At 41.2% G+C, this 24,321-nt stretch overlaps 1 protein-coding gene across 2 annotated transcripts in view; it reads right to left on the bottom strand.

Annotated features, from left to right (window-relative positions):
- Positions 1–6,663, bottom strand: part of SCN4A (sodium voltage-gated channel alpha subunit 4) — a 71,667-nt gene extending 65,004 nt beyond the window's left edge. For both annotated transcript variants that reach the window (XM_042471834.1, XM_042471836.1), the window contains exons 1-4: positions 6,400–6,663; positions 5,395–5,513; positions 3,310–3,399; positions 489–617 (exon numbers count right to left, since the gene is read on the bottom strand). In XM_042471834.1, the coding sequence (XP_042327768.1) occupies positions 489–617; positions 3,310–3,399; positions 5,395–5,513; positions 6,400–6,663 (602 nt within the window). The remainder of the gene's footprint in view (positions 1–488; positions 618–3,309; positions 3,400–5,394; positions 5,514–6,399) is intronic.
- Between the last annotated feature and the right edge of the window lie 17,658 nt (positions 6,664–24,321).

Consider the following 24,321-nt stretch of genomic DNA (forward strand, 5'->3'; position numbering starts at 1 on the left):
TAATTCATACCTTTTTTATATGGGATGATGGAGCTTTTAGGCATTATTTGGAAATTTGTTTGGTCTGCAAGCAGCCTTTGGGCTTGTTTCCCTACTAATGGCATCTGCCTACCCTATGAGCTTTCTTTGGGTACCAGAGATCACCGGAGTGATCATTGTTTGGTGTGGGAAACATCTCAGAATGGGCATGTGGTGTCTTTATAAGAATTTCTAATTAGAAATGTACAGGTTGAATAAGCTTGTTGTGCAAGAGTTGAAGAGCTTGCCATGTATGTCCTCCACCAATCTCCTGTATGGTTCTCCTCTGTTGCTCCCCTCTGCTGCTACAATTACTGTACTTTTAGCATAGCAGAAAGTGAAAAATTGAAAAATTGCCAATTCCTGGAGTACACAGTGACATATGATATGTGAATCATTCTTTCCACTGTTAACATTCTCTTGCTTCCTGCAGATTGTTTCCCACACCACTCCTCCTGAATGTAACATACGCCATAACGATGACACTGAAATCCAACCAGTTCCATGGATCTCGCAGGAATGTAAAGTTGTCAATGCAGAATCCCCGGGCGAGTATCTTGATCATAGACTCAAAGGTATAAATGCCAGTAAAAGTGTATCTGTGGACAGCAAAGGGTTAGAGGGCAAAAGAAACAAAATTAATTGCAGAACAATGAAAGATTTTTGTGGGTTTTTTTTTAAATGTGCATTTGTATCTGTTTATTACAGCTTGTTTTTCCAAGGAGTTTATCAGACAAGGGAAAATGGAAGTATAATCCAATGGCAATCTGAACACAATCATGGGGTTTAATGTTATTGCGTGATAACCCACTACACGCAAATTTGGGCAATGGGAAGTCAATCTGAACGCAATCATGTAGTTTAACGTTATTGCGTGATAGACTGCCACATGCAAATTCGGGCAATGGCATGCTATTTTGGGGCAATGGGAAGCCAGTTTGAACCCAATGCGCATTAACGTAATTGCGCAAAACTAGTGAGTTTAAATGAATGTGTTCTGGCCCCACTTTCTTTTCATTCGAATTTAAGAGAAATTCCTCCCGTTTGATAAACTCCTAAAATCCCTTAAAGCATTCGTCCTTGAATGAAACAATTGACTATGAAGGCAGGGTTGCACTTCTCTTCCACAATATCGGTAAGAAATCTCTACCTCACTGTGGTGTAGATCTGTAAAATTTTTTAAAATAGTAAGGCAACAAATAAACAGATATTTTTGTGAAGTTCCCTCCTGAAACAAAAGAAGATGGAAAGAATAAGGGCTGGATTATCAATGGCTGTATTGGTGCATTTGCGTCAGGCCCCTCTCACTGGCAAAAGGCCCAATGCTGAATACAAAGCATGTAACCTGATTCCTTTCCTTCCTAGTTACTTTCTGAATCTCTCAAGTCTTCCATTGCTTGCTGGATGGGTGACTGAATATGGCCATTCTTCTATTCCTGAATAGCTGGCTGCTGAGCATGCACAGTAGATATGCTCAGTACAGTCCACCAGCTTAGCAACAAAAAGAAAAAAAGAGGGAGCCAGAAAGGCAAGACATCTGGAAGGACTGATGCCTCTGCTTTCCATGCATGGATATACTGGAGTCTCCAACGGCTATGCAGGACCCAGAATTCACTGAAGCAGTCACTGAAGCAGGAATGGCGAGTAGAAACTGGGCGATGAGGGTTTGTTTTTGTGAGTGTTTTCTGGCCATGGAGTTTTTGTGTGGTTTCTCTGTGTATCTTCTATGTTGGTGAATGGGATGACAGCTCTGAGGAAAGGCCAGGGAGACAAGCATCCCTATGAACAAGGATCCTTCCTCCACCTGCTTTCCTTACACATTTTTTTACTCCTGTCTATACTTGAATGACTTCTCATGCATAGAAATGCATTCAGATATTTCCATCGGGGTGGGTCACATATTGCATGAATCTCCCAAACATCTTTTTACATCCCTCCCCTCACCCCAGTTTATATATATTTTTAAACTGTCATTGCAGTTTGCCACCAATAAGGAATGTGAGCATTCCCACCTACAAATATACTTTGCTTCTTCTTTTTTGGGTGCCACTACAGCTTTCAGGGGACTTGGTGTGTCTGTGTATATGTGTGAACGGGGAGGCAGAATGGATATTGGTAAAACAGAAAAATGAAAGGAATGAATTATTATCATTATTGTAAGAAAAGGGGTGAATTCTTTCCATTCTTTCTCCTGAGTAATCTAGTCTTTCCTGCTTTTGAACAGACATGCGTAATCAGGATTTATGTACTGAGGTGTTTATCACCTTTACTTATCACTAGTTAACATGGGTCATTTGGGGGATCTTATTTAGTTAACATAGAAATGACTGGATTCTAGATTTTCTCAGAACTTGCTTTTCTGTTCCAAAATACTGCTTGTCTATGTGGGCCTGTGGATATTGTTGTCATTGATATAATCACATCCACTCACCCAGCTTTGCAGGTATGTTCTCTGAGTCCTTTTTTGCAATGGATTTTTGTTTCTCATATCATCAGTGTTTTGTGTGTTGCTAAATAATTTTCTATATTTTTAAAATATTTTGTGTTTTAATATACAGTAGTACCTTATTTAACTGGGATCTGAAAACTCATTTTTAATAGGTGCACTTTGTTTTGATTCGTATGTGAGCTGCCCTAGGTCCTATTCAGGTGAAAGGCACAATGTAAATCAAATAAACTAACTAACAAACAATATATGAACATCTGAGTAAAAATGCATTAAATTAAGCTGTTAGACTTGCTGATGTAGCAGGGTTGGATGTTGTTGTTTTTTCACATATGAGGATTTTTGTGCTGCTGTGTAACCTTCTTTGTATTTTATTTATTGTTAATTTAATTTCTGTGCAACCACTCCTAGAATAGCTCACACATGCGTCAAAGGGGCCCCTGTTTTGGGAAGTGCTCCAGGACCCTAACCACATTAATCCACCCTTGGATAAGAAAACCAATTGCTGAGCTAACGTTCAGTGTGGGCTTGTATGCACACACACGCCTATTGCTGCAACTGAGAAAGCAGTTTTTGGTGTTATGTTATATCTGTCTTGACTCTGAGTTGAAGTGCCCTACCTTCCTCAGAGAACAAACACAGCTTCCATTAATATCTTCCATTAGGTTTACACAAGATTCTTCATCTGGCCATTCATCTTCCCCTTGGAATTAAATTTTCATGTACCTACTCCTCTTTATACTTTCCCTGCCTCTTTCTACTCCTCATTCCCATTTCCTCCACCACCACCACCCCTAGTTTAAACAACTGAGCAGAAGAAAAGGGGAAAGGATGAAAACACTTACTCCACATTCTTGGCCCATGGTGGTGGGTCACTCATAGCCATGAAGACACAGTTGGTTAAGATGGTTATCATGATAAACATGCTGAATAATTTGAAAACAAAGTCAAGGAAACACATCAAGTCTTTGTTGATAAAATTCCCAGGACATTTGATAAATCAGGGAGAATAAGACTTAGGCTGGAATCCAAAGCCAGCTCAGTTGGGCCTGTGGTGATTATGGGGTGGTACGGATGGGCACTTTGTGCTTGCCTGACTGCGAACTGGGCAGAGCATTCACACACTTTCAAACCCTACCGCGTGCTTTGGGCACCATCTTGGCGCACCCCCATTTACACGGGGCACGCATGATGATGTCTGCTGTGTGCAGCAACAAAACTGTGCAGCGTATGAGGGGCATCATAATGCCATGCCATGGCAGTTATGGCACCCCTGCTGTTGCACAAAAAGAAGCCCTTTTGGGAGGTTTCTTTTTGTGCCGTGCACAGGCCACGTCTTGCAGTGGTTAAATGCTGGTACTATTGCTATGTGGTTTCAGGTTGCTTGTTGATTGATTTATGGTGACCTCATGAATTTCATAGGGTTTTCTTGGGTAAGGAATACTCTGAGGTGGTTTTACCAGTTCCTTCCTCTGAAATATAGCCCACAGCACCCAGTATTCTTTCCATCCAAGAACTAACCCTGCTTAACTTTGAAGATCAGACAGAATCTGATGCCTTTAGGGTATTTAGGCATAATAATTTTGTTAGGTATGTATTTCCTGTCATGCTAACTGTAAAACACAAATAATAATGACATGTGACACTTGCAGGAGGAAATACAGATTGAGGGAGAATAAATTACCAGCAATTGTGATGAAAGCTTTTTGTCTGACCAACTGTGTTTCACTGATGGTAATCATGCCATAGTTGAGAACCACGGAAGGTTCTTTGGTGCAACTTTCATTTTGCTAGCAAGTCTCAAAATATCATGGCCATGAAAAATCTAAGCTGCAAGGTCACAGCTGAACTTCTTGTAAAGACTCTGATCTTTTGTTAATCAGCTAAAATAAATAACTAAGGCCGGTTACAAACCGGCACTTTAGTGCGTGACGAGCACGCACTAGGGTTACAAAAGGGCGGTACTTCCGCACCGCCCTAACCCTAGTGCGTGCTTGTCACGCACTAAACGGCGTCGGCCCTTCCATACGGCCGCCGCCGTGTGGACGTCACGGCCACGCCACCTCTAGACAGGGCAGCGCGGACGTGACGTCCTTGCTCCGCGACAGGGCGCTTAGTGCGCCCTGAACACGGAGCAGGAAGGAGCTCCGTTTTGGAGCTCCTTCCTGGTTTAGTCTGCTGGGCGCAGCCTTCAGACGGCTGCGCCCAGCGGACTAAAAGAGAAAGGGGCCAAGCGGCCCCTTTCTCCTTCTCCCGGGTGTCCTTGGGGCTTGAAGCCCAGGGACACCCCTTTTCAGGCTGCAGGAGAAGTGGCGTTTTGCTGCTTCCCCGCAGCCTGAAAAGCGGCGGATCGGGGAAAGGGGCGCAGACCGCCCCAAATGGGCGGTCTATAACCCGCATTACTTAACCAACTTGGGCCGCAAGAGAACTCAGAACTTCGCTCCTCAGCCAGCTGGCTAAGTATAAATTAGAATTTCAAATAAATGTTAAATTCTGTCATTCAGATATAAAATTTGTCAGTATGAAACATCTTGGTTTCTGTCCACCCACCCTCCAGGAAGGAGAAGAGCCTCACCAACCTCTTTTAGATTTTCAGGCATTGGCAGATATTGGCAGTTATTCAAAGTACATTCAGCTGGAGCCAGGGAGGTAGTAGTTTCCATAAACTCCACAGAACAGCAAATGGTAATGAGGAAGAAAATAAAAGTGTGTCTCACTCACCCCAGTACTGAAAGAGTTAGGGTCTTTTGGGTCTTGTGGAACCAACCTGTCCCTAAGTGGCAACCTTTGCAAAACATTGAACTGACTTTTTATCTTCCCCTATTTTGTCTTACAGTAACAAGAACAACAACAATAACAACACAAAACTCCCGCAACTTCCTCTGCTGGTGATACCACAGCATATCCAACTCAAACAATGCAAAGGATATGAATGTATAAGCACTTGAATGGCACCCCTCCGGATAGGGTGAAAAGGATCCAACATATAAAGTGCAGGGGTGGCACTGAACCGGAAAATGGCCTTTCCCTTGCTGAGAAGGATGTATGTCTGAGGAAAGAAAAGAAGAAGGAACAGAACTGCTCATTAAAATGGGCCATGGCAAATTATATCTTATTATCAAATTATTGGAAAAGAACAATACTTTGACACTGCAAAATTGCTTTGAGACCATATTATATACTAATGGCTTCCTCTGAACTTAGTCAGTTTGTGGGAATTATCAGTGTCCTTTATTAGGATAGTGCCAACCAGAGGCTTAATGGATCGTTGCTCTGACTTGGGAGAAAACAACTTCAGGGTCAGGACTGATATATGCAAAAAGATTTTCAGAACAAGGCTTTTTCAAATTCAGTTCCCCCCCCCCCCAACCCTCAGACCTGCATTCCTATGGTGGGAAGGAATCCAAGGCAAAAAGGATGGATCCAATGCTTTCAATGTATTTTTGCCAGTAACTAAGCCTTGGGAGAGACATCTCAGCTTTTTACAATTGACAAGATTGGTGAAAAGATTGGAAACAACCGAACAATGTATTGTTGGGGAGAAGGCATTGCCATTTAGACAGCAGGAGCTCCTCATTTGGTCTCAGTGATATTCCCCATCTGTGTACTACAACATTCTGCTGTACCTTCAAAGACAACCAATGCTTTATCAAAATGGATCTGGTATTGGTCATACATTGTTGGTTGTTACATATTAGTTTCCTTTGTTTATTTTTCCAGTGAGATACTTGCTCTTATTTATTTTTGTAGTTATAAAAATTTACATTATAAGTTGTAGAGATAGGCTCCTTCCCATTATTACACAAACACATTGTTCTTGTGGTTTCATTGGATTTATATTATCACTGCTGTTCCATACCTCTGTGCCATAATGCCACCACAACTTGTGATGGAGTTCTTCCCTTTCCGCTTCCTACACATCTCTTCCAACTTACTTTCTGATCATTGTAGAATGGGTCCAAGTCTTCCAGGGCTACCCCGAGGAGTTCTGGTGGAGGGTCCCCATAAATGAGTGGAAGGTTTCTCCCTTGCTCCAGGTCACTGCGGGGTTTGCGTGGTACTATTTCCTCATGGATCTCCTCATGGTGCTTCAGTTTCTTTTCTTCCTGCTCAGCAATCCGCTTCTCTATTGCTGCAAGGGACTCGCGAGTGAATGGGCGAAGACAGTCAGGACCAGGGATGTGTGGCGGGAGTGCCATCTTGGCATTCTGCTCCTGGACCTTTTCTGCTTTGCGTCACAGGATAATGGAAAAGCTGTAAAGACATGAAGGGCAAAAAGTTTCATTTTGCAACAGTTGCCCTTGTCTTCCATTACTAAAATATTAATGTGAGAGAACCTCTAAAAGACTTACCATGGGGTGCCTGTAATTGTCTAGAGCAGGGATTTCCAGCTGTTTTGACTCGTGGAGCCCTTATTTCTATAGTGGAGCCCTTAAGAGGCCTACCCTATGTCTTACAGGTTAATGGTGTTTAGGAGTATATATAAGAATATAATCTTATTCTTTAATTTCATTCAATTTTTATTTCTTTCATTTTCCTGGAGTGGCCGCAGAGCACTTGGGAAGTGCACACAGAGCCCTAAGAGCTCCTCAAAGCACAGGTTGGATAAACATGCAGCAAAATGGAGAGAAAGAATAGGATGCAACACATCAGTTCAAAGACATAGACATGCCATTTTTAAAGTTCTCCCCATATATATATATATATATATATATATATATATATATACTGTATATATATATCCCTACTTACTTATCAGTAGATAATTATAAATTTTGGGAGAATGCTTCAGTCTACTGTTTTCTTTATACTAATATTCATCTATTTACAACTGCAAACTTGCATGCAGCGCCTTGAAAGCCATTTTATGTCCACTGAATCCCCCAGCAGACTCCTCAAGCCCCTAGACCATTTTTTAAAAATTCAAACGTAACCAATTCATCAGCATCCAAACCACCAAAAAGAAAAGAAAAGAAAAGAAAAAAAGATTACCTTATTCTCCACTATTGTTTAAAGCCCTCCCAGCTTGAAAAACAGTCTTCTTTTCCTGAAGCCCAGAACTGGGGGTGATCTAGGCTGCATCTGCCCTGCAGAATTAATGCATGTTGTTGACACCCTTTTAACAATCGTGGCTCAATGGTATGCAATTCCGGGATTTGTAGTTTTGTGAGCTACTTAGTTTTCTCTGTCAGAGAACTCTGATGCCATAGCAAACTACCAATCCCAAGATTCCAAAGGATGGAGCAATGACAGTTAAAATGGTATCAAACTACATTAATTCTGCAGTGTGGCAGCAGCCATAGTCTTGTGCCAGGAGTGACAATGTGACCAAAAAGGTTGGGATGGGTGGGTAGTGTTGAAATACAGTATATGTGTTTCTTTTACTGGTGGGGGAAACTCTGGATAAATTGTTCATCTGGAGCCTGAGGGGACACAATCCATACTACTACGGTGTTTCCCCAAAAATAAGACATACCCATAAAATAAGCCGTAGTAGGATTTTTAAGCATTTGCACAACACAATGCACCCACATTATACGTGGGTGTGACTTGCGCGGTTTTCAGCATATGCTAAAATCCACGGTGGGAGAACGCTTCACGCGCCCCGTAAGGGGTAATGGCATGTGCACCATGCCACAGGCATGAACCCCATTCTTTTGAATGGAGCTTGAGCATACACACAATTCCCCTTTTGCAGGGGGATCCGGAATGGATCCCCTGCATAAGAGAAGGACCCACTGTATAAGCCATACCCCGAAAATAAGACATAGTGATAGGCATGGCTATGCAGCGTATCGGCACAAAGCAGTAAAGAAGATGGGCAGCCCTTCTCATATGCTACCATATTTCCCCGAAAATAAGACAGCCCCTGAAAATAAGCCATAGTGTGTCTTCTTGAGGAAAAATAAATATAAGACAGTGTCTTATTTTCGGGGAAACATGGTACCCTTCATTTGTAGCCCCTGATTTGGCTGTAGTTCAGCCAATGGCTTCTGGCCATACAAGTTTGTCACCCCATTATTTCAGCAGTTACTATGGGTTAAAAATAAAATTAAATATGGCTCCCCCCCCCCCACTAATCTAGCATCAAACGCTGTTGTTTTTAATTGGGACACTGTTAATGAGGAACACTGCTAGGGCTCCACACTGCTTACTGTAGTTATGCCACAGCTTGAAGTTGCAACAACCCCTTTTTAACAGGGGACTGGTGCTGCACTTTGACGCCTCATATCCACCCTAACATCCAATTCATAAAGGAAAGGAAAGAACACTGCCATTCTTGGATGTCCTAATCATCAGCAAACCGAATCAACGTTTGGGCCACACAATGTACAGAAAACTTACATACACGGACAGATTTCTGCACAAGAACATCAACCATCACCCAGGACAAAAAAGAAGCAGGGAAGAAAACCACTGGTAGACCGGGCAAAATGGATCTGTGAACCCCACTGCTTGGAAGATGAATTGAAGCACCTAGACCGGGCTCTACAGGCTAATGGTTACTCCAGCTCAGACATCAGAAGGGCTGCAAGACCCAGAAAAACCCAGAGGAGTGAAGACAAGCAACCACCCAAAGGGAAGGTATTTTTACCATACATCAAAGGAGTCACAGACAGAATAGGGAAACTGGTGAAGAAACACAACCTCCAAATGGTTTACAAACCAACCAAGAAAATCCAACAAATGCTGTGCTCAGCGAAGGCCAAGAGAAACCCTCTCACAGCTGGAGGAGTTTACTGCATACCATGCAGCTGTGGGCAAGTCTATATAGGGACTACCAAATGCAGTGTACAAACACAAATCAAGGGTCACGAGAGACACTGCGGACTGAGTCAGCCGGAAAAATTAGCAGTAGCAGAGCATGTTATAAACCATCCGGGGCATAAAATACTGTTTGATAACACCAAAATTCTGGACCATGCCAACAACTATCAGGTCAGAATACACAGGGAAGTCATTGAAATCCATAAACATCTGGATAATTTCAACCAGAAAGAAACCCTTAAAGTGAATAAAGTTTGGCTACCAGTCCTGAAAAATAGCAAAATCAGTACTCAGCAAATGCAAATGGGAAACCACCCAGGGTCAGGGGCTTTCCCAGCGGATAATGATCACCAAGTAGCAGACACTAATCTTCTTTTCATATCCTCCCACCCTGAGGCCCTGCCACCAACAACAGAACAATACACAGATTAAAATGGAAATCACTCCTCCCTGTCCAAGGTCGTACAGTATGTGTATGTATGTGTGTGTGTATATATATAAACTTATATAGATGAATATTCCCCTGCAGGAGCTATGCAACAAATATGTCCAGAGCCAAAATAATAATAAGCCTGAACACATTACCTAGTAATGGCATGAATGAAATATTAACTCTAATTACCAATATGTTACTGAATGTTTTCTGCTGCTACATTCTACATAGTAAACAAAAATACTAATTTTTAACCTGAGTTGAGCAAAAGACTATAGTGTTACCTTAGATATAAAATATGAGTGTCTGGAAAATAACATCTTTGAGAGGAGCAAAAGAAGAAGGAGCAACAGTAATAGCAGTAGCTTTGTTGATATTGTGTGTGTTCAATTTGTTTCTGATTTATGCTGATGCTAAGGTGACACTATCATGGGGTTTTCTGGGGCTGAGAGTGTGTGACTTGCCCAAGGTCACCCAGTGGGTTTCCATGGCCAAACAGGCAATTAACCCCTGATCTCTAGAGCTGTAGCTCAAATCATTACACCACACTGGCTCCCAGTAGTAGCAGAATGAAGAAGAAGAAGAAGAAGAAGATAATGATTATGTATTTAAAGTACTTCTCAGAAAAATCCATCCAACAGTGTGTGTGAGAGTGTGTGTGTTGTGTTGTGTGCCTTCAAGTCATTTCCTGCTTATGGCAACCCTAAGCCAAACCATGGGCTTTTTCTTGGCAAGATTTGTTGAGAGGAGGTTTGGCATTGCCTTCCCCTGGGGCTGAGAGCATGTGACTTGCCCAAGGTGATGACCCTGGGCTTCATGTAGGTTTCATGACTGAGTGGGAACCAAACTCTGGTCTCCAGAGTCCTAGTCCAGCAGTCAAACTACTCCGCCACGCTGGCTCTTGAGCTGACTATTATTATTCCCGTATTTATAGATGTAGGACTGAAATGGGGGGAAATTTGGCTTCAGCCAGGTTGGAAACCTATGACTAGGATGAAATTAGAACAGGAGCTTCACAGCTCACACACTACCAGCTGTTATGTGTGACAGCACTCATGCAAACTGTACACAGCAAACAAGAAATAAAACTGTGCCTTTTCCCCTCTTTCTTGCCTAACATCTCACAGTTTCATACTTGAATTGTTTTCAGCCCCATTGCCCTATTTTTGGCATCAAAATAACAGTGAAATATCTTACTGAAATATTGAGAGGGTGAGCTCAGTAAAGGCCCTTTGCAGATTAACACAGCCCTGTTATGAGTTAGCATGGTGTAGTAGTTTGAGCATTGGATTATGTCTCCAGAAACCAGGGTCAACCATAAAACCCACCAAGATTCAGAAGATGGCAATGGCAAACTCTGTCTGAAGAAACCTGCCAAGAAAACTCCATGATAGTGTCACCTTAGGGTTGCCATAAGTCAGAAACTATTTGAAGGCGTGCAACAACAGCAAAACAAACACATTGACTTTAAACTTCTGTAAAGCCACATTTCTTCTTTTCCTAAGCATGCAAACTATGTAAAGGACAGAAACAGAGGAGGACAAATTGTAGCAGGGACAGAGTCTCCACTGCCAGGAGGAGGAGGTGCCTAAATACACTCCCTGCCTTTGGCTTGTCGAACTTGACCTCTGTGGCAGCAGCTCCCATTGGGGTCATCCTTCCTCCCCATGTGAAGCCAACTAGTAAGTCTTGAGGCGGGTTTTGTACTTGGATGTTTCTTCAGCTGCTGTGGGCCATCACAGAAGGAGTCGAGTTTCAGCAACAGGATGACTCAGGCCATTCCTCCCAAGAAAGGGGAGGAAATGAAAGGGAGAAAGACTCAGAGAGACCTATCTGATGAAAACAAGGCTCAGGCTCACTAGCCTGCCACTTGCCAGCCACACCTGCAGCCTCTCCCACATCCAGGCCTCATTCCAGAGCCCTTCTTCACACGGCTGTTCACCGACTTTCCTACCCATGCAGCCTGTTGCCACTTCACTCACTGCAGGTGCTGAGGCATATTTTGAAAGTTACAGATTTCCACCAGACATTCCACTAGACATTGGTCCATCTATTTATCTATCCAACTCACCATCTTGGCTTTAAATCTGCGGAAGTCAAGTAAATGGACACAGTGCATTTGGAGCAGATATTTGTGTGTTGTGCGCCTTCAAATTGTTTTAGACTTATGGAGACTCATTTAGGCAGAACCAAAAGAGGGAATGTATCACCAAAAAATAAAACAAGAGCAAACACAGATTTGCACAGAATGTATAACATATATATTTGCAGCCCCCCCCACTCTCTCTCTCTCTCTCTCTCTCTCTATATATATATATATATATATATATACATATGGCTGCAATTTTAGAAAAAGTCACTATAATTTGAACAGAAATCCAATGTAGCTCACCATGATGGTGAACTGTTTTCAGGGGTCAAAAGAAGTGAGAGTGGTGATCACTTGAAGTTGCCCGAACTAGTTGGTCAGCATCTGCTAGGCAGGCACCATTAGTTTTGGCAACACTAAGTGATCACTACCCTCTCTTCTTTTGGTGCTTTATCCTTGAGTTTAGAAAAGGTTTTTTTTTTTTTTTTGGACTGCAGCTCCCAGACTCCCCCAATTTTATCTTTTCACACACTGTTTTATTTTCAAACTAAACCTGCAGTATGAAAGCCTTTCAAATGAAATACATTTTCAATTAGAGTACTGGCTTCTGTTAAAATATGACAGCCTTTCGAATGAAATACATTTTCAATTAGAGTACTGGCTTCTGTTAAAATATGACACAAGGCACCACATGTCAACCAATACACAACTAAGAACTCAGTACAGTGGATCCTTGTTATACGCTGGGGTTTGGTTCCAAGATCCCCCGTGTATAACAAAATCCGTGTATGCTCAAGTCCCATTAAGTATAATGACATAGCAAAATGGTGTCCCTAATAAAAAATGGAACATCAAGGTAAATTTATACTTTTTTGGAACATTTTCAAACCGTGTATGCTTAAATCCATGTATAAAAAATCCGTGTATAAGAAGGGCTGACTGTAATTATTATGAGAATTTGGATTTACTAGCACATCTTTTTTCAAGATGGAGAGAATGAAATATACAGGTCTACATGTCCTTCAACAGTACACACCTAACTCTGGCTGCCAGATACCTAAGCATCAGGCTGCATTAATAACCTCTGGACCCTCTTAGACTCAAGCACAGTCAAACACATACTGAAAAATGAAATCCACCACAGTGTTAGGCCTACTATTAGACAGAGTGTTTTGTGGTGTCACAACAAGGTGCTTCAGGGAGAGGTGACTAAGGGAGCTTCTAAATCCCATGCAGTGGTGGCTAATACTTTCCATGTCAGTGGAGTGGTGAATCAACTCCAGATTTTAGTCTGAATTTCAAAGTATTTGTGCAAAATGCTGAACTCTACTCCCCAAATAGGTTTGGCATTTTGGATAGTTCAAAAAAAAGTGTGAATTTAAATCCAGAGTAATGCCAGTGATATGAAAACCACCAGCTGCTATTCCTCAGGTGTTAAGATCTTGGTTGCTCGACACCTTGGCCTGCAGAGGTGAGGAACATTTGATGCTCTGCCTCAGGTAGCAACATGTTTTGGGTAGACTCTGTGCATCATCCCAATGGTGTGGAAATGTCTTTGCTTTCAGACACACCCAGAGCTTGACTGTTTGACATTTCTGGGATCTAGAAGAAGTTTTCTTTTACAATCAACTGTGTAGATCCTGAGATTTTGAGACCTTTCCTATGACAGTTGACTTGCTTTCCATCCTTGAATCACATGGAGTGGTTTGCTTATCAGGGTCAAAGCATTTCAGTTTGTAGCAATGCGGGTGAATGGCTATTCCTAATAAAAATGGGTCAAACTATTTGTCTGATGGGTGTCCTCTAACTCTATGAGTTGTTGTTGTTCCCATGAAAATGCCAGGTTCGGAGCCTGGGAGTCCTGTTAGATCTAGTCTTAACTTTGAAAATCTCTGTGGCATGTTGTCTGGCACACAAGCTGCAAAACTATACATGTAGTGCATGTGTGGGACTACCCTTGCAAGCTGTTCAGAAACGATAATTAGTGCAAAATACAGTAGCATATTTATTAACTGGGCCCCAGGGACATCACTAGGAGGTGCAGGGGATGTGGACCATGACAGGTGACACCCTAAAGGAGGGTAACACAACTACTCCCCAAATATCTGCCTTTTGGAAGAAATGGGATATGGCATTTCCTGTGTCCCTATGGTACTGAAGAGAGGGGGTGAGTGGGGTGAGGCTCAGTGAAAAGAGAAAGGAAAGACCACGTCTTTTTTTCTGTTTACAAAAATTAAAATTTAAAACAAATAAAATATTTATAACTAAATAAATATAATCAGTGTGACTTGCCTGTGTGCTTACACTCTGGTCAGCAGCTGGTTGGGATTAATCAATAAGATGCAAGCTAATTTATGTGGGTAAATCACATTATATTGCTGGCAGTCCTTTTCAGCATATTTTTGGTATATGTTTGCATTTGTATTTTCAAATTTTATTTGTTGTTGTTGTTGTTACTATTATTATTATTTTTAAAAGGAAATAGAGCATGAGCCTATCCAGTGTACAGTGGCAATCTGCCATCGAAGCTGTTTAGTGATACTGAGCTTCTAATGAGAAGCTACCTCCTTGTGGCTTGTTCCTCTAATTGCTTGATGTGCCATGTAGTTTTTTATCTTGGCTCTGCAATGACAGGCCATTAAACCTCATATACCAGGATTTTAGACCCTTAGAGTAACATTATGTTGCAGAATCACACAAAATTAGATATATGATGGTAGCATTCAAGAACAATCAATGATGAAACAATTGATTACTTTTTGCCATTGGAATACCTTTTTGCTCAGTCATATCATATTGGGAACAAATGGGTGTGTGTAGAGGGGAGAGATGTCCTGTAGCATTTTTCAGTGAACCATGATACCAGAAGCAAAAGTGACATACTCTGATTGTCAGGACATGGCTTCATTCAGGGAGTCACTGGGATTTTCAGGTAGTTCATGAAACACTAACCAGAAATGTAGACTATACTAACCCTTAGTATATACAGTGGGCCTTTGGTATCTGCCACGGTTTTGTTCCAAGATACCAAAATCCATGGATGCTCACATCCCATTATATACAATGGGATAGTAAAATGATGTCCCTTATATAAAATGACAAAATCAATATTTGCCTTTTGGACATATGTACAGTATGTATTCAATCCTTGGATAGTTGAATCCATGGCTGCAGAATCTGTGGATACAAAGGACCGACTCTTTTGGAATTCCAGTGTGGTCAGAAAATCTCTCACAATTACTGATTTCCCTAGGTAATTTCCCACCCCCTTTTTATTGTGAAATAGTGCTTTACAAACAAATAAAGAGGGAAAAGAAGGGGAATGAACCAGTTAAAGCCCTCCTCACAGGGGATATGAACTGTCTAATTAAGGGTCATTTAACAGTAACAATCTTCCAAACACAAAGTAGCAAAAAAGATAAAAAGTTATTACTGTATGTGCAATTTTAAACCAGAATTACTCCTGAATAATCATTATAAATTGAGCTAATTTGTGGTGACTAACAATATTGGATAATACAGCATTACATAATTGCCATGTGAAGTCACTGCATTTTGATTCCAAACAACTGTTGAAAAGCAGTCCTGGTTTGTATGAACCAGCTGATCTTGTTATGGACAATTATGCATTTTTCTTATCCCTTTGTAATTGTATCCAGGCCACATATCTTGGATCCAGTGGTAAGGGCTGCTAGGGCAAGGTTTTCAGGTGGACCTGAATCCCAAACATTGCTTATTTAACCGGTAGGTTAAAAGCAACTTAAAAATATAGGCTTCTCCCACACCTAAAATTGTCTCTGTAATCCAATGCCACTTGGCCAAGTCCATTTCCTTCTGCGGTTTTGATGGCATACATTATTCTGTCAAACTTCCTGCTCTGAAACCTGCACAAAGAACCTCCCTCCACTTTCCGGGATTAATCTGATGCCCTGAAGGAAGCTGACTTAGCTGCTGGCTGCTAAGAATGATATCCTTGGAGGTGAAACAAGAGATAGTATTAAAAGACCCATCCGGAACATAGGTTTAAAAAGCAACAGCAGGACATAGCCCTTGAGGTCTTGAGGACTCCTAGTCACAGAATAAATTCGACTCAGCTTTGTGCATGATAAAAGGATGTTAAAGCTACAGTCGTAGGAATGCTTAGCAGGATGGGAAGACCTTTTGAAATCCATGAGATTTACTTCCAAGTGTGTGTGCTTAGGACTGGAGTGTACACTTGGCAAAGTCAGATTTCATGCACCTCAATCTTTCACCACCTCATTTCCCATAACTGTCTATCAGACACCAGCAAAAACAATTACGTCTCAGTTCAAATTCCACTTTCTGGAAATTGTTCAGAACTTGAAAGCAATAGTTTCGATCTTTAGTAGCACATGCATATCCTACACACTATCTTGTGATGCCAGTCCATCCACAACTACTAAAGAAATACTTGCCATTATGATGTATGGAGAATGTACTGTAAGGAAACATTGCTGCATATTTTGTCAGGACTGTACCCATAACGACACATGGATATAAGAGGAGGCCCAGTGGATCTAATGTAAAACCTACCAGTGTAGTGAACCATTTTGTTCTTGTAGCAATCAATCAGATCCCTCTGGAAAACCCACAAACAAGACATTTGGATAATAACACACATTATGAACACACACTGTCAACAGTGGAAGTCAAATCACACAGTGTTTGTGGTGGTGGACGTCAGTGGCATCACTAGGGTTGGCGTGATGGTACCACTAGGACTGGTCTCACCCAGTGCAGTAACTTATGGTATCATCCCTATCGACCTCCTGGGATGAAGATATGGGTGGGTAGGACGGTCTCACCACACAGAACATAGCATCCTGCTGCTGCCATCCCATCCCCAGCCAAGACAGTAAAGATGGTATGCCACCCTGAACAAGAACAGTTTTTAAATTAGGAAAGCTCTCTAATTTAGACACAAGAGGCAGTCACAGCAAACAGCCCACCCCCCTCCCTGAGGACAATGTCAGAAATAAGCCAAATAGACTATGTGGCGGGGGGGGGGGTCGGAGAGAGAAAGGTCTGTGGCTCCATCCCCATTGGCATGAACTAAAGAGGAGTGTCAAGCCAAGAACAGTTCCCTTTTTCTTTCCAAGAGGAGAGGCTTTGGAATGTCTCACTACTGTCCACGGTCACCTCCTCTGATAGTGCCACCAACTGCAGTCTGCAATCCCCACAACCCCTAGTGATGCTACTGGTGTACAGCATCATGTCTTGTCTATGAATCAATACTATTTCTAGCTAACTCTGGGATTACACTGGCCAGAATACTCTGGGCTATGCCTGGAGTATTCTGGCTCTGAAGCTGCCCTGGATTCCTGTTAACTCCACACTTTGGGGGAACAGCAGTAGGATGTCTATGCACACATCCCACTGTGCTAGGTGCCTTGTTGTGATCTCAGGGGTAGCAACTCATACCAGCAGTGGCAGCATCAAGTGGCACAGCAGGAAGCATGTGTAAACGGCCACCCAATATTGTTCCAGAGTGCTGAAACACTCTGGAACAATAAGCTTTGTTTCCTTTTCTATGGACCTCATGGAAGCTACTAATGTCACAGAATAGGCCTCTATTGTGAACCACACCAGTAAAATACAATTTTCCTTGCATTCTCACAGGGCTATATGGTAAAGGAAGGTTTTCTTTTAACCTCTCTGCCCACTAAGCCATTAAATTGCTACTGGGTTTGGTGGCAACAATGGTGGTGGTGGGGGGAGTGTGGTTCTCAAAATGGTGGCACAAAATGGAAGCATCCCTCTCCTCCGAATGCCAAAATTGCTCACTGACACCACTGTTCTGAGGGGATAGGCTGTAGAAGTGTTTTAAAGAAACAAGTACACCTGGATGTAGGGACCACCTTCCTAAAACCAGAATGGGGGTTCAAAAATACATTTAGACCTTCCTTTTGCCCTTTTTCTTCTTGTAATTTTTTTTAAATCTGTCATTTTTAGTACTGCTCTGCCATCTGCTGTTTTAGATTGTATTGTTGTCCTTCCATTGTATATATTTTAGTATTTTATTATTGTATGTGTGCACCTTTCTCCACTCCTGTCTGTTCTGTGACAAAAAGATTGATGTTTCATGCTAAGGTCAGGCATCAAAACAGCTGGATCACTGATCACCACATGGAACAAATATTCTGTACTTGATTCTCCTTTCATCTGTGCGTCTGCTTTTATTGTAAGCCGCACTGCAGAAACTTCTTTTAAGGGTGGAATGTGAATAACTTAAATATGCAAATAGACAGTGGTGTTTTCACATGTCATGGAAGGTCATCAGTTCTGACAGATTAAAACATATTCAAAAGTTCTTCTGCTGCTGTGCACAGTCATCCCTTTTGCTCATTCCTTTGTCCAAATAGGCAAATAATGCGCGCCCAATATAGGAATTACTGTATTTATTTATTTTAGACATTTATTTCTTGATTTCAACTTACTAGTGCTCCTAAAGCAATGCACAATCAATAAAATATGAAATAGGTAATTTACAAACAATTGCAAAAAGTCCAAACTCCTCTTTACAATAACCTAAAACCATCAGTTTTATAAAATAGCCAGAGCCCACATCCTCAGTGTCCAGAGCGCAGGCCAGAGCAGCCAGGCAAAACCATAGCCTTCAGTGCTCAGTAAAAATAATGTAAGGTTCATTGCTTTTGAACAAGCTAGGATTAGGTAACCATCTTTAAACCCTTTTAGCATTTATACTTGTGTACATCATAGTTTAGAAGGCCAAGGATGTTGGCCTACCATGACATGCAAACACCGTTATAACTATAGCTTTTTGTATTTCGACTTCACACTGTTATAACTCTTCAAAGTTTTCCAAATCTACTGTCTGAAATTTCATTTCAAAATGGCCAGGGTAGAAGATTGGATAGGATGGTCATGTGGCCTGCTTTACAGAGGATAGTCACTGTTGCAAAAGTTGTACAATCTAGGCCTAGTATAAAAATCAAAGGTGGGTCTACACTGGCCAAAATACTCCAGGTTACTCCCAGAGTATTCTGGTCCCCAAAGCTGCCCTGAATTCCCCCAGTATCTCCACACTCTGGAGTGACATCAGATGTTTGTGTACAGACACATCCCACTGTGATGCCTGGTGCTACTGCCACTGGTGCGAATCACTCCCCCTGAGGTTGAAAATGAGTACCCATAACAGAGCTGGTTGCCTCATAGTGACCTTAGGAGGAGCAACTCATGCCAGCAGTGGTGGCACTTATTTTTTTCTCAGCAATAGTTAAGGCACCAATCTGAGCTGGGGCTTTTTTCATGCAAACTGCCTCTGAGCTAAAGCCTCAATTTAAGGGTTTGTAGTTTTTGAATTTGGAAAAAGCATGTGACTTTTTTGAGCTTGCTAAGAAGGGAAGCATGAGAGCTGCACAACGAATGGGTATATTTAGGACACGGGTACAGAGAAATCTATGGTGTTTTGAAACTTGTATTGATAGTCTATAAGCCTGCTTTTCTCTCCCATCCTATCCCCTCTTCCTGAATATCTATAAATAAATAAAAAATATTATACCGTATATACTCAACTATAAGTCAACTTCATGTATAAGTCAAGGACAGGTTTTGGGGCCAAAATTATGGATTTTTATATGACCCGTGGATAAGTTGAGAGTAAAGCTTAGGGGCATGTGACAAAGGATTTAAAGGGTGAAGGAAAGCAAAACAATGTCAAAGAACATGCAAAATTCCAGCAGGCATAACTGTTTGTGTTCGCCCTAAAAGTTGGATGGATGAGAAAGTAGAGAGGAAGTCAGCGCTTCTAAAAGTGATTATATATATATATGCATTTTAACAGGTGATGCTTGCTTTTTTAAAGTTAAAGTACAGTACTTACATTGACCCATGGATAAGTCGACTCAAGTTTTTTGGGTCAGTTTTTTGACTAAAATTTCTAGACGTATACATGAGTATATACAGTAAATTTCAGCGTGAATATAGAGAGAAAAGAAACAATAATACTTGGATGTCCTTAAGCAAGCAACAGAATTACTTATTAAATTAATCTGGAAGTAATGTGTCAAAATAAATTATACAATGCATTCCTTTTGGGTGGTAACAAAGGAACAACTACATCATTTTTAATGATGTAGTTACTCTTTATTTTAAAAAATGTAACAGTATTTTCTCATTATTCCTAAACATAGGGGGCCTATGAAGAATTTTCACTAACAGAATCCATACACTTTGAGAAACATGGTGCAAATTAAGCCTTTTACCAGGCAGTGTTTTTCCACTGAAATCCCTTCCCCATAACTATTTGCCCCATTTGGAAAAGCATTTGAGGCACAGCCTGATGAGCACATATGTTTTTCCATTTCCAGAAACTTCAGCATTTCTTGGCATGAGAAGAAGGAATAATATTCTTCTCATTCTGGACTTTGATCACAAACATAATGTATGATCACACACAGATGAATCTGGGTAGGAGGATTAGGGAACAGAGCAGAGGCCAAGTAGTGTTGTTTGTTTTGTAATTTCTGAAGGGCTGCGTGTATCTTCAAGCTGCTCAGCAGTGGCATCACTAGGGTTGACGTCAGATTTCTTTGCTGTCCAGCTTTCACAACCATGCATAGAAATGGGAAATACAATGGCATGGACAACCCTAACTTTAGTATTCAATTATATAGCTTATATGTACACTTCAGAGTCTTATCTAGCTCCTTCATAGTTGTCCTAGTCTGTGATTTCTTGACTACAGTCTCTATTCTGATTAATGACTGAGCCAACATAAGGAAAATCTTGAACTATTTCAAGATTTCAAGTGTCTGCATTAAAGTTATGTAAATCATCTGTGGTCATTATTTTTGTTTTCTTGGTGTTCAGCTGTAAATTGCCTTTGCACTTTCTTCCTTGACTTTCTTCAGTAATCTTTCCCATCTTTTCTATTTTCTGCTAGTAGTATGGTATCATCTACATACAGTATCTTAAATTGCTGATGTTCCTGCCTCCAATTTTCACACCTTCTTCCCCAGATTCTAATCTTGCTTTACATATGATATGTTCAGCATACAAGTTATAGGATGATAAAATGGAGTCTTGCCTGACCCCCTTGCGACTGGAAATCATTATGTTTCTCCATATTCTGTCTTCACAGTAGTTTCTTGTCCTGAGTACAGGTTACGCATCAGGACAATCAAATGTAGTGACACACTCATTTCTTTAAGAGCAACCCATAGCTTTTTATTATCTATACAACCAAAGACTTTGCTATAATTGATAAAGTGCAGGCTAATTTTCTTTTTTATTTTTTGTGTGCAAAACATATGTTAGCAATGTGATCCCTAGTGCCTCTTCCTTTCCTGAACTCTCACAACAAGGGGGCCCATGTCAGTACAAGTTCTTTTGTCCTTCGGACACATAATCATACAATCATAGAGTTGCAAGGGGCCGCAAGGGCTATCTAGTTCACACCAAACATATTATAAGGCAACCAAGTGCTCTAAAAAGTTTTTTGCCATTGCAATTTCCAGTGTCATTCTGAGGCAATTGATGAAGTGGCACCACATTGCATTCCATGTACAGAAGTTAGGTAGAATGGCAGTTGACTCTTAAACACTGGTAATGGGAGAGTGTTGTTTTAATTGTTTGAATTCTATAACAATTTTAAAGCTTTTATCTGTGAGACGCCTTGGATCCCTCCAGGGAGAAAGGTGGGGTATAAATGAAACAACAACAACAATTGTCCACTACTTATGAAGGTGGTTTAGGCCAAAAAATGTGATATACACAGTCTCTAAGTAGTGGAACGGGGGAACCAGGAGGGATGGTTGTGAGTCTGCCACTGATGATCCTCAACAAGTGCTGAGGTGGTTTTCTCATTCTACCTAGTGTTGCCAGTTAAAATAAGGGACAGGGCTCCTGTATCTGTAATTGAAGAAGGGATTTCAGCAGTTATTATTACAATTTTGTCAAAATTATAACAAGTTATGACAGTAGGATATTTTCCATATAATGTCACTGAGTAATGGGGATGATTAAAAAAAAAGCTCTGGGAAAGGGTTAGAGAGAGAAGGTCCAAAGAGAGTAACAGAGAAAGTGCTGGTATCCAGGAGTGCACTTAACTATCATGTTCTCCAAATGACTGTCCCTAGGAAACCTTGGGAAACCTTCTGGAAATCATTGCTCCAGTGAGAACTCTAGTTCTCTGTAACACATAGTTACATCTAATAGGGAATTCTTGACACTTCACCAAACTACAGCTCCAAATATTCTTGGAGCGAAGCCATGTCAACTGAAGTGCTGCAAAACCTATAAAACCCTGTATAGGGAGTAGCACCATATAGACTTCTGATAGCCACTTGCCTTGGACATAAAATGAAAAGCCACTAGAACAGAGTATAAGTTGGATCTAAACTTAGAACTCATTTTTGGTGCCAGTGCTCAGTCCCACAATGTAGTGAGAAATCACCCAATGCCTCTGAACATATGCAGAGCATCATTTATTTTCTTGTTTGAGAGAAGCTTCTTTTGGTTCCACTGTCATCAGAGGCAAACTTTGTGAGGATCAAGTACATACATAAGTGCATAAATGGGAGAGGACCACATCGTGTGCCACCAGCAAACCAGGACTGCTGGATACTGGCTGCTCTCCCAGTCACTGCCATGGAAGGAGGAAGAAGGGAAACCAATGAACAGAGCAGAGACAGCAGTTTAGTAGTGCTAGCATGTCATCTTCCTCCTCTTCCTCTGTCCATCAAAAGGAGGGTACAGAGGGAGGTGTGTGTGGCTAGGTTGCCCCCCCCCCACTCTACTTCCACTGACAGGCAAAGATCTTTTTATTCAGCCTCATTTTTGGCATGTAAGCTCTGTTATAGTTGACAGCTGGTTTGTGGGGAGGTTGGAAGAAGTATTTTTAAAGTTGCCTTTCGGATTTAATTGCATTTGTTTTTATCTGAATTTTACTGTTAACCATGAAGGTAGGTTGTGAAATGAATGGAAGTGGGTACATGTTTCTGCACAAAAGAATGTGTGCCCACAGGGGACAACAGTGGGAGAGGCCAATAGTTGAGACTTTGCTGTTATTCTTAATTGCCCACAAGTCAACCCTCTGGATGAGACATCTCCATGCTCCCTTATCCTCTACTGCTCTGCTTAGGTCCTATAAATTCATACCTATGACCTCCCTAATAGAGCCTATCCATCTAAGCCTTCCTCTCTTTCTACTTCCTTCCACCTTTCCTAGCATTATTGTCTTTTCTAACGAATCGTGACTTCTCATGATCTGGCCACAGGAATACAATGGCTTGAATGATTCTAACTTTAGTGCTTATTTGTGTATCTTTAGTCTTTAGGATCTTTTCTAGTTCTTTCACATCTGCCCTTCCCATTCCTAGTCTTCTTAGCTTACAGTTGTAAACTGCTTAGACACTGCTTAGGTGGTATGAAGCGGTATATAAATGAAGCTTGTTTGTTTTCTTATTTCTTGACTACAGTCTCCTTTGATTCAATGTATGGGAACTCTTTCTATTTCAATTTCCTCATTGTCTAGGTTAAATGTATGTAAAGTCCTCCATGGCCATTGTCTTTGTTTTCTTTATGTTCAGCAATAAGCTGTCTTTGCACTTCTTTGACCTTCCTTAATAATTGTTTAAAGTCCATGATGTTTTCTGCTAGTAGTACGATGTCATCTGCATTTTTTAGATTGTTGATTTTCCTTTTTCCTATCTTCACTCCTCCTTTTTCGGAGTTTAAGCCTGCTCTTTGTATCATATTTTCTGCATACAATTTGAACAAACCAGGTGATACTATGCAGCTTTGTTTGACCTATTTGCCTATTGGGAACCATTCTGTTTTTCCGTATTTTGGTCTAACAGTGCCTTCTTGCCCTAAGTACAGATTTCTTATCAGGACTGTCAGATGTAGTAGCACTCTCATGTCCTTAAGAGCCATCCATATTTTTTGTGACCTATGCAGTCAGATGCTTTGCTATAGTATGTAAAGCACATGCTGATTTTTTTCCTGGAATTCCTTGGTATGCTCCATTAGCCATCATATGTTTGCAATGTTGTCCCTAGTGCTTCTTCCTTTCCTGAATCCCACTTGTACCTCTGGAATTTCTCTCTCCATGTATGATTGGAGTCTATGTTGTAGAAGGTCTAGGAACATTTTCACATGGAGAAAATCAGGGATTAAAAAGGCATTTTCCTGGCAAAGTTGCATGATCACAGCAAAGATTTTCTGACAATGTCCTGATCAGAGATGACTTATCCTGGGAAGAACCAGGAATGTTCCAGCAACAAACCGTTCATGAGATTTCCTTGTGAATAGTTTGTTGCTTGAGAATTCCTGGTTCTTCCCAGGAGAAGTCCTCTCACATTGCGATGTGTGTGAAAATTTTCACCTCGATTGTACAACTTTGCTGGGAAAATGCCTTTTACTCCCTCCTTTTTTCCAGCATGTGAAAATGTCCCATGTCTATGTTGTAGTTAAGGCTACCTGATTCTTTGTGTTTTCTAATCTGTCACTTCTTTACTTAGACTGATAATGACTTTGCTTCCTCCTCTTCTCTCTACTGTATAGTTCCCCTCTCCTCACCGT

Source organism: Sceloporus undulatus, chromosome 6 (assembly GCF_019175285.1).
Source record: "Sceloporus undulatus isolate JIND9_A2432 ecotype Alabama chromosome 6, SceUnd_v1.1, whole genome shotgun sequence".
NCBI classification, from domain to species: domain Eukaryota; kingdom Metazoa; phylum Chordata; class Lepidosauria; order Squamata; family Phrynosomatidae; genus Sceloporus; species Sceloporus undulatus.